General features: G+C 44.4%; 1 protein-coding gene across 1 annotated transcript in view; it reads left to right on the top strand.

The window, feature by feature from the left end:
* Positions 1–11,010, top strand: part of IFT43 (intraflagellar transport 43) — a 49,626-nt gene that overhangs the window by 7,564 nt on the left and 31,052 nt on the right. The window contains exon 3 of the mRNA XM_035902027.1: positions 3,049–3,078. Coding sequence (XP_035757920.1) covers positions 3,049–3,078 — 30 coding nt within the window. The remainder of the gene's footprint in view (positions 1–3,048; positions 3,079–11,010) is intronic.

Genomic DNA, 11,010 nt, shown 5'->3' with positions numbered 1-11,010 from the left:
GTAGCCTAATACACTTCCCCCAAGCTCTGTGAAAGTGGTATGGTATCTTAGTATCTTCTCAGAGCCTGTTGTATGTACGTATCTCCCACAGTTAAGTTCTTTAACTACAGCAGTGTATCTGTAATTGCTCTGCCCAAATACCTGTTTGATAATTCCCATTCCTGTGTGGAAGTATCTGCATTACCTTCGAATTTAGACCTCTTGTCTCCTCAAGGGGCTCACTAAGGGTCACAAAGCTCACAGTCTGCCATCTGGCATGCAGACCATTCCTGCCTTTTCAGAAGTACAAGTACTAACAAACAAGACTGTAGCTATGTATTATTATTTCATGAGGCAAGAAGGAACATGATTATTTGCTGTAATTGGTGCAGTCAGCATCCTCCTGCAGCAATGGCTGTGTGCGTTCCTGGCCTTTAGCACTCCTTGGCAAATCGGCAGGCACTTCTTGGGCACCCAGGGGAATATGCTGTAAATGGGAATTCCTAGAGATAAATCTGCTTGCTGCGTGCCAGAACTCGGCATTTCAAACATTCATTTTCCGAGGGGTAATGTATCCATTTTTCCATTGGGAGGCCTTTCCCATCCCCTGGCTTGATGTGTTACTTTTTACTCATCTTGATGCTATCAAGTTTCTGACAAAATGGGACAAACTCAAGCTGGTCATGTTCTTTGCATAATGGGAGGGGCAGATCATATAATGAGATCTGTTGAAGATCTTTGCTGTCCCGTCCTACCAGGACTTCTGGACACTTCTATAGAATAAAAGTAAAACCTTTTTCCTGGCTCTAACATCACTGCATCCAACAGTCTGAATGCTGGCTTGATGACATCCACCAAAAGAAGCTGTTTGGCCAGGTTTGGAACTCTTGAGGAGATTGATTTGGAAAGCTGAGTGGAAAAGCCTTTTTTTTTTTTTTTAAAAAAATATATCAGCAATTTTTTCCTCTTCTATGTCTTCTCTCAGCAAGAGTGAACTATTTGCTGTTCCATAAGAAATCAGTATGCAAAGATATTGTAATGTTATCCTGCTTCTACAGTCTGTTTTCTCTTCATCCTACAGTGATGGGATTCCCTTGGGACCTTGTTCAAGATTTCCCTGGGTTTTACCTCTTACAATCTCAATGTGATGTTGTCAGCGTCTCTCTGGCAGCACTTTGTAGATCCTTTGAGTGGAGACTGCTTTAATAAGCAATGTGTCAGCCTCTAAAGGATGAGGGTTTTCCAGGCTATGTTGAGAATATCTCCACACAGGTAGGACAGGATCACTTTCACTTTATATCAGGGTTTGCCCCCAAATCATCTTAAGTTCCCTGCTGGTTCTCTTCCCCATGTTTTACCAAAGCCTGAGGAAAGGCTCTGTGCTTTCACTTCTGAAAGTATGTTCTTATCTTGTCCTACCTGATACTTGCAAGCTTGCATATGTAGTTGCAGTCCTTGGGTGATGGTTAAAAAATTAACATTTCTGTTCTATAAAAAAATATCTTATTCCGGAGAGATTCATGTAGACAGACAAAGCTTGGGCCACCTCCACTCATATTTGAAGGATACTTCCACAGGTGAATTTTGAAAAGCAGCTATTTGGACTTCTACCACCCAGCTTACAAACACTCCTGGCAGTGATTCTTTAGGCTGACATCCAAGCATCATTTAAGTAGGACTCTGTTATCTAACCCAAGTGAATAAACAACTGCAAATCAATTGCTGAGGGTGAAATCCATGTGGAAGATTGTTCAAAGAAGTGGTTATTTAAATGCTTTTCCAACATGTTTTACCCAGCTGGATTTCCTTCTGTGCTACTGAGTCCTGTACTGCTTGGGCCTCTGTACATCCAGAGAAGCTTAGGTCATGTTGGGTGCCGCAGAAGCCTTTCTGCTCTCGGATGTGGGAACAAGTGGGTCCCTGGCTGACAGACACGTTGCCAACAGATTTTACCACTTGGGCAAATCTGATTTCATTTATGCTGCTCACTGAAAAAGATGCTTCTGTACCCCAGCTGCCCTAACCTGTCATGATAAGACCATAAGACCAGATGACAGCACAGACACTAAGTGGACTCGTATCAAACCACTTTAATCAGAGATATATGCAATTTATGAATCACATGGCTTCCCTGTTCCACAGGAGAGATGATGCAGTCCAGAAGAAAACTCAGGTGGGTTAGTGTAGTGTTTCCAGTCATCCTATGTGTGCTCCTGGTGCAGGGTTGTGGGATACCCTAGATTCTCTCCCTGCATGGTTCTGAACACTGTTAATTCTAGGATAGTGTAGATATTACCAGGTTCTTAATGGCCTCCTTCTTACATTTTGTGCCTGACAACTGGTTGTCACCACTGCTGACAGTCTGCTCATCAGAAAGGTTCTCAACTGGTTTGTAGCTTTCACAGCGATTAACAGGCTGCGTTCCTTGAGTTGCTCATCTACCCAATAACCAAGCTACTCTCATACTGTAGGGTTAGCTAAAGTTCATCTACTAAAGTGAACAATGTTTTTAGCTCTGCCTGTCTTATGCTAACTGCTGCTGCTCCCAGTGGAGGATCTGAGGTTGTCTTGAGAAACAGTAGCTCCTGAAAAAAGGGCTGCAGCCTGCTACAGTATATAACCCCAAGTATGACCAGCATAATTTCTGGTCTCTGGCTGGTTGCAGAGCCTACCTGTACAAATCTTTCTAGCATCTTACACACCTGAATAATTTGGGTTTTCTCATGCTACAGGGAAAAGGAACTAAGTCTGTTCTTGCTCTCATTTCTAGTGGTGGTTTTTTTTTTTTTCCTTTACTGTGCTTTTCAAGGCCTGATTGCTGGCAGACTTCCCTGCCGTTGCAGTCAAACAGACCTGCTTTATAGTATCACAGTTGGTATATGCATAAATGACTGTGGATATAAAATCTTACAATGGTGGGATCAACTTTGTGCTTTGTTCAAGTGAATAAGATTGCAAAGCATGTGCTGCAGGACAGCCATTCATGTCAATCTTCAAGCTATTTTTTGCTGGCTTCCATAGTTCTTCCCTTTAACTTCTTTCTCTCTTTTTCCCTCCTGATCCTTCTAGGATGAAGACCCTGAGGAAGAGGTTGACCATGTAAGACTAGAGGCTTTCTAGGTAGATGCTGGCTCCTCTGAAGGGGACTAGTAGGACTAACCTATTCATGTGTCTGGAGACTACCTTAAGAGGGGACTCTTGTATTGGAGAATAAGACAAAGTTTGCCTCAGAAGCAGCGCCTTTCCTGCATCTTCTGTTCCTCTTGCTGACAGGCTTTTTTATTATCTTTGTAACAGCTGCTCTTATCAGCTGCTGCATCTTGTTCTGAGGTCACAGCTGTATATGTGGCCATTGGGAAGATACTCTATTTTAATTTAAAAGTCAGGGCAACAATTAGCTAATAGAGGGCGAAACCTGACTGAGCCTAGATTTGCTGTCCAGTATGGTTAGCTTGCTCCCATAACAGGAAAACTTGTCTTCGGGGATTATGAAGTCTTGCTGGTGCCCCAGAGGAGAAGGCCAGGCAGTAGTAACAAGGATGTGTGCCTTTATATTTTCTGTGAGTCTTTCCTTTTTATTGCACCAGCACTGGAATGCTAATATCTGTGGTCAGTAGGATGGTATAGTGCTTCTTACCAGGCTCCTGTTACACAGAGAAAATACACATATCCTTTCTCATACTGCAGCAAAGCTAAAATACATCTCAGCATTCATTTGGCATTAGAAGCCAGGGTGGTGGTGTTCAGAGCAACCTGAGAACCTGTTTCTCTTAAAGTCTTTGGGCTAATTGTCTTGCACTCTTCCTAACCATGGAATTGGTGTTGCCCAATTTTTCCTGGCTAGAGTTGCTCTCTGTGTATGTTAGACAATTAAAACATCCTCTCCCATACTCTTAATTCCTTCTGCTGAAGCACTAGCCCAGTACTGGTAACACAGTAGATTCATTTGTGAAATTGAAAGCCCAGAAAAGAAACCCGTCTCACCCATCTCATTAGTTCTGGCCTCAGAAGGGTATGCTCATCGCAAGGAGTCAAGACTATTCAGATTAGCTCAGTTTTCTCTTGGTAGTGCTAGAGATGATATTGTAGGAAAGATCCACTGGGTTTATTCATCAGTGATGGATGGTTCAGGACTATGCCCAGAGCACTTTTCCATTTATCAGGCAAAGAGACCTCCCACTGATGGGTATAGTTTTGGGGACTGGTTACCCAATAGAAATTTTTGCTGATAATTGATCTAAACTTTCCCCACAGCACCCCCCCACTCCCCCCACCACCGGAACCAGTCCTTACAGTCATTTCGCTGGAACTAATTCCACCTCCATATAGTGCCCTACATTGATTCCCAAGGTCTGTTGTACTCAGTGGTGGCTGGTCACATGCCACAGGCGCCTTCTTGCTCCTGGCTGCTAAATTTCATTAAAATAACTAAACTGATGTGACTCTTCCACATGAGCGATTGTTGTTGCCTCAGGGATGTTATGCAATGGTGCCTGGCAAGGAGATTTTCCTTAGTTTGAAGTGATCCCTGCTTTGAAACCCCTCATGTTTGGATAATTCCTGCACTCTTTATTCAGGCTTATGCTCTTAAGCATCACAGTCACACTTTATAGTATTTTTCCATTTGTAAATGCCTGTGAAAGGTAACAAAATGGTTAACCAAGTGTTGAGAAATCTAACTGATCAGTAAGCTGCTTGTAACTTATAATATTGTACGCTTACAAACTTCTGTTAATTGTATCATAAGTCTCTTCCAAACCAATTATTAGTGGAACTTTGTATTATAAAGTGTGATCCAAAACTTGTTGCAGTATATCCCTCCCTTAGTCATTGCCGAGCCAAGCTGAAATACTTGGCTTCTTGAATCATTTGTCCGAAGTTGGCCCCTTCGTCCCCCTGATGGCTCATGTAACCCTTCTCTGAACTCCCTTTGGGCTGTGCTGAGTGTTACAATCTGAACTCTTCCTGGATTTGGTCCCTTTCCTCTTGTTGTGCTGAAGATCCTTTGTGGCTGCCTGAATGCTAGCAAACAGCCCCATCTGGGCTGTCAATGTGAACATACCTGCTGAAGTCCTGCCCTCCAGCCATCTGCCTGCTCTGAGACTTGTTTTGCATCCCCTGGCAAACCACTCATCTTGGATCTGAATTTTTGCCAGTTGAATCACTCCTTTGGCTGCACCTTCCAAGGCTGCCTGGGACATTTAGCCAAAGGCTGTAAGGCTGATCAATGGTATAATAAAGGGTGTATCCTAATATTTCAGTTAATTTGCAGAGGCAGAATAGGCAGGAGTATGAACATGGCTGTGAACCAAGATTTTGCTGGGTTCTCTTCCTGGCTGTGCCACAGATTTGCTTTGGGGCCTTGGAGAAGTCCCTCCTCTAGTTTGCTTTAGTCCCTGCCTGAAAGGAGAATAGAGCTTTATGCAGAAGAACTGTGGGGATTCCCTAAATGCAGATCCACAGGGGGATTTAGATGCTGCCTTCTCATAGCAAAATCCACAGCCTGTTTTAGGTGCCTGTGCAGTATGTAGACAGTCTCAGGATGGGCTTGTGGATCTGTTAAAATCCAAAGAGTGGCTGGGGACTGCAGTGTGTCGAACCCTGTCCTTCTGTGGAGCTCTGGCCCCATTTGGAGAGCTCTGGGAGCGGATGTTCCTGTGTTTTGTAGCCTTTAGCAGTGGAGTAGGGCTGTTCCTTGCCTTTGGGAACCTCCAGGGATGGAGGTGTTCATTTCAATGTTGAAGCCACGTGCTCTATACATAAAGATTAAACCCACACTCTCCAAGCTGGAAGATACTGATTTTATTGTCCTCTTCTTCCTCCTGAAAGATATATCAAGTAATGTTTCCCACCTCCCTAAAGAATATTATGTATAATGACAAAGCTGTTCTGGGTGTGAGAAGGCTCTCAGTCTTCTCTCCTGAAGCTGCCCTGCTTTGTAAAGGGAACTGAAAGAATTTTTGGGCCACAGGGAAGGACTTTCTAGCTGAAGGCAACAACATTGAAGTGGGAAGATGTCTGTTCCAGTCGTAATGAGTCCAGCTGGGACCTTGTTCTCTAGCTGTGCTTTGGTAGACATGCCGTAGGTAGTCTCAAGGTCCTTAATGGACTAAAGCAGGGAGAGCACTTGATTTCTGACTCTTAGCTAGGTGGACACTGACCTCTGTGGCTTTCTGTCACTCAAAGTTTGAGTGATGACATGCTTTAAGGCAACAGTTGGAAAGAGGATTTGAGGATCTAACCTTTCCAGAGGGGGCAACCAAGTCCTGTAGTTCTAGTTCCCAGTGTTTTTAAAACAATTTGGGTGGAAAAATGGGCTGTTGCTTTTTAGGTTAAGACAACATGTCAGGAATAATTGTTTTCAATGAACGTTTGTTGGGAGAACAACTAGTAAAAAAATTCCAGTACCTGAAATATGAAACCAACTGTGGACTTACATTGCCAAGTTCAGTGGGGTTGTTTTGAGTGAGCGTATTTGCATCCTAAAATATAGTGCAGAATGATGCAGAGCTTCCCTAGTGAGAAGCAGTACCTGGGGAGGTACCAGCTTGGTCACCAGAAGTACCTAAAGCTAGACTGTTTCCAGACTCCAGCTGACTCACATGGATCCTGCTTGCAGGTGTGTCTGCACCTGTGGTGTAGACATGGCCTGGGGCTTGATATGATCAGGGCCTTTAATCAGAGCGGTATTTTCCTGACCCAGTTCTTACCTTCGCACAGTGGTTGGCACCCAGCTCCAAACTCTCATTCCTTTGTCTGGTCTGGTCTGGATCTGTGCAGCAGCCCATCCCCAAATGCTCTTCCTCACATCCCCTGAAAATTAGAAATGTATGACTGAGGAGCCCAGCACTGGCTGCACTCAGCTGGGTGCTCACTGGGGGACCTTATTTGTGTGAAAATAATCACAGTGGTTTATGCACTGTCCAGCCACTCTAGTTCATAGAATTCATGACCTAAGAAGTCATGTATAATTGTAATGCAGTCCCCTATGGCCCTTTTTGTATATACAGCTTGCATTGCAGCAAGATATAGAGAGTGTTGGTGTGTGCCTGGGACAAAAATTTCCTATTCCCAAAGACCTTACAGTCTGTGTTGTTTTTCTCTAGCATCCTGTTCTCCCCTGTGATCTTCAGCTTGTAGAAGAGCCCTCACCGGGAGCTAGCTGCATTTTGTGTGAGGCACTGTTTCCAGGATTTTGCCTTCTTAGGCATGCAATTGGGAGTGGGGTGGACTGGCAGTAGATAGCTTTTGAAGCAACTGGCATCTCTCAGAACCTGGGAGGGTTCTCTGAGGCAGAATTTCCTGTAGCTGTTGCACATTGTGAATGCCCTCCCATTTGTGTGTTTGTCCTGGGCTGAGCTGAATTTGTCCCTCCATGTCGCAGAGTTTCTGTCATCTGTTTGGATTCTTGCATTGTGCTGATAAACACCCACCACCAAAGGGAACCAGCATCCAAGGAAGCACTGGCTTTTTTACCTGACTCCATTTTACCTGGACTGCTGCTTTTTTACTGGTGGTCTTCTGGTTGGTTGTAGAAATGCTGGACTCCCAGCCTGTTCCTGGGGACCGCTGAACTGGAAGTTGGCCAGATTCTCCAGGAGGAATCTAAAAAATGCAGCTGAACTTTTGTTCCCTAATTAGGCCAACTTCCCCAGTGTGAGCCCCAGCACTGCGTGGCCTGGAGCTCCCCAAGGCCTTGCACTGCCTTTCTCCCGTGCACCCCGAGTGGCTGGCCAGCAGGGCAGTTATTTTCAGCTTTCTGAGGTTATCTACTAGCCTTTTGATGACATCTACTGAAATAGCATTTCTAGTCAGCCATGTTTCCCAGCCTTTCTAGTATCCTCTGTGCTTGGCTACCTTGATGTGGATTAGTGACAATCCCATAAAAAATAATTTTATTAAAAGCTTTTCCTTTTCTGCACATTTATTTCATGTTTTGAGTGCTCTTGGGCCCACCTGAAGGCAGCAAAAGAACTGTACGAGTGGTGGAGATGAATGGGAACATGTCTGACAGTACGTAGCACAGGGTAGTAGCAAACTGAGAGATGTTCATGCCTAGGAGGACTGGAGGGGCACTGCTCTGTGACTGTGGGTTGTGAAAGGATTCTACCTGATTCCCTTGCTTAGAGAATCAGATTGTTGTGTGCTGCTTCACTGTTTTCATGCAGTAAGTCGTGAGACGGGTTAAGGTGCCAAATGTTGCAGTAAGACAGCTTTCCTAGCAGGTACACATGTAAGCTGACTAGGTGGCTGACCACTGGTTTAGGGAAGAAATTCTTGATAGCTGTTTAACAACATGAGCTGCTCCTTTACCTGCTGTGATAGATGACGGAAAATATTTAAGCCCCCCCAAGAATAGAACTAGAACTTTCCCTAGTAAAGGAAGGTCAGTGACCATGAAGGATGGCTTGTGGATGAGATGGGGATCCAGTATTTTCTACTAGGCATTTAAGACATGCCGAAGTCCTCGGAGGGGATTCATTAAAATCAGGTGCACTACCTGAACCGACATGATGAAGAGGGCTAGCAGACATAGGCTGTTCTTTGCAAAAAGCCGAGGCTTGCATGGATCTCAGAACTGAGCCCTTTTTGATATCATATATGCTCTGAAATCAGTATAGATTGTAAGTGTTATGTGGCTGCTTGGAAGCAGTAGGGCTGTTTGACTTACAGCTCTTTAATTGGCAGCAGTCAGAACTAATTCATCAGGCCTGTTAGTGGCAATTTGCTTTTCCTCAGTCAAGGGAGCCTCAGGCAACTTGCTGGAGAAGAGGAAACTTGACTGGCCATACTTCTTTCTGCTCCATGGTCAATACTGGATAAAAACAAGGCACCTACATACTGTATAAAATCTCACATTGTTTGTATATCGGGCAGAATATAGATCCCATGCATTTTAGATGTATTACGCGACAGAAAAATTGTATGTCCTCTGTTGCACACTGTCAATGTCATTTGAGTCCCTGCTTCCCTGCACAGAGTGGCTGCTGTTTCAAAGGAGTTGTCATGTTGATGAAGGTAAATTAGTCCATATTTTCAGACCTGTCTGAGAATCTGAGGGACCCAACTTGCCTGTAATCTGCCTGTGTCATGGTAGGTCCTAAAAGAAACTTTGCTGGACCCTCAGGATCCAGAGACACACAGCATAGTTGCTTCCATGAAGGAAGCAACATTCAACTAGGACCTTCAGAACCGCAGACTTGATCTGACAAGTGGCCTGGAAATTTCTGCCTTAATGGGGAAGCCAAATTAGAATTCTACATCTGTCTGATAAGAAAGGGCCTGACTACAGATAAAGAAGGTAGAGTTTCTACTTTAATGCAGGAGAGATGGAATTCAGGCCAGTGATTTTTCAAAGGGAGAGATAAAATACTGATTATGGTGGTAGTATGAAAGTGTTGGTAAGGAAGGCAGCCTGAGAAATACTGGAAAAGTGTCATCACAAAAATGGTGAACTGAATTTCTGAGAAAAAATAAAGAGCCCAGGCCATGGCAATGTTCCTTGAAAAAGTGGACCATCTGCAGTAACTAGGGTAGAGAAAATCTTCTGGAGATAAATAACTGACAAAACTTAAGTGGAAAAGCAAACCACAGCAAGCAAGTAGTCAGTTAATGCTGTGAAAGAGACTGAGCAGCAAGAGCTGAGAGAGAACACTGTTGTCAGGAGCTGGTGGAATCTCAGTGTTTTGGACACCAAACCATTTGGCTGTATAGCTTAGCTTTGCATTTGGGAACATATATAAAAATCTTGCTCCAGTATAACACATAGGTACCAATAAGTTTGATCATTTAAAGTCCACAGTTTTTTTCACCAAAAACGTGTGTTCAGGAGCACATTTGCTCATTACGGAAGAACAGAGTCCTCTGTTTCTGCTCTGCTCTCTCTGGGGTTGACATTCTTTCCACCTTCTGCCTCAAGCTCTTGCTTGCAACTGCAACGTCTCTACCTGTCCCCATACTATGGCAATGCACAGCATTGCATTGTGAATTGTAAATTATGCTGAGGTTTTGGAAATGCGAAAGTATATGAAGGTAAGTTTATTTGCTTGACAAAAGTGCATGTGGCATGTGACCTTATTACGGCACTTTCCAGGCAACTAACAAAGAAAAGCTATTTATCCTCAGCTGACAGTTAACATTACCTTTCCTGTTGCTAGTGCTCCTGTGGGCAGTTCAAAAAGAATTACCTGATTTATTGCAAGAGGAATAAAAGACCTGTAGGTGTATGTGAGGTGTTTGTCAGGGTCTGCCAGACATTCAGGGTTGTCTGGTGTGTGTGATCAATGGGAAGACATTATAAAATTGGCAAGACATAGGAATCAACCCCCTAGATGCTACAGAGTCATGCCAGGTGCAGAGACTGGGGAAGTCATTCTCATCACCCTCTGATATGGAGTGCCCAACTTGAGATAGCTTGGATCTGAAGGCTGGTTTAGATGACGAGGAAATTAAATTGCAGGTGCATTGGAATGCCCTGGAGATGCTGCATTTTCCCTCAGCCTTATGGTCTGGGTTCTTTGGTGACATTTGTGTAACTCCGTGCACCTTTGCGAGGAGTTGTGAGTCTGTGTGTTGGGACCATGGCCTGCTGGCTATCTGGGAGATGGTGTGAGGGGAGGAAGGAGGAGGGTTATTTGCATGGGAAGGATCCGTGTGGGAGGGAGTGTGTTTTTGAGGTAGGGGTGTGTGTAATGGGAATAGGGATGTGGGCATGCACGCCCATATGTGGTGTGTTTTTCCCCTTTTTCCTGGGCTCTGGGTGTGTCCAGATCAACTGAATTCAAAATGCTCCTTTTTTGGCACTGTAGCCTCTTCTCTGGTTTGGCATCTTAAGAATCTGGGGGAATCATTTAAAGATCAGAAAACTCCATTCACTTGGGCCCCTGAAGGCTTCACATTCTGTGACATGGTCATTCCAGTCGACTGAGCTCTGTCCCCTGCGGATGAGCCCATATAAGGAGGCTGTTTCCTGCGTTTCACGCTCCCTGCCTGTCCCTCTGCCCTCCTGTGCTCCCTTTGCTGAAGAAAGCT

The sequence above is a fragment of the Egretta garzetta genome, unplaced genomic scaffold (assembly GCF_000687185.1).
Source record: "Egretta garzetta isolate BGI_Z169 unplaced genomic scaffold, ASM68718v1 scaffold79, whole genome shotgun sequence".
Classification (NCBI taxonomy): Eukaryota; Metazoa; Chordata; class Aves; order Pelecaniformes; family Ardeidae; genus Egretta; species Egretta garzetta.
This window is presented reverse-complemented; position numbering and strand designations above follow the sequence as displayed.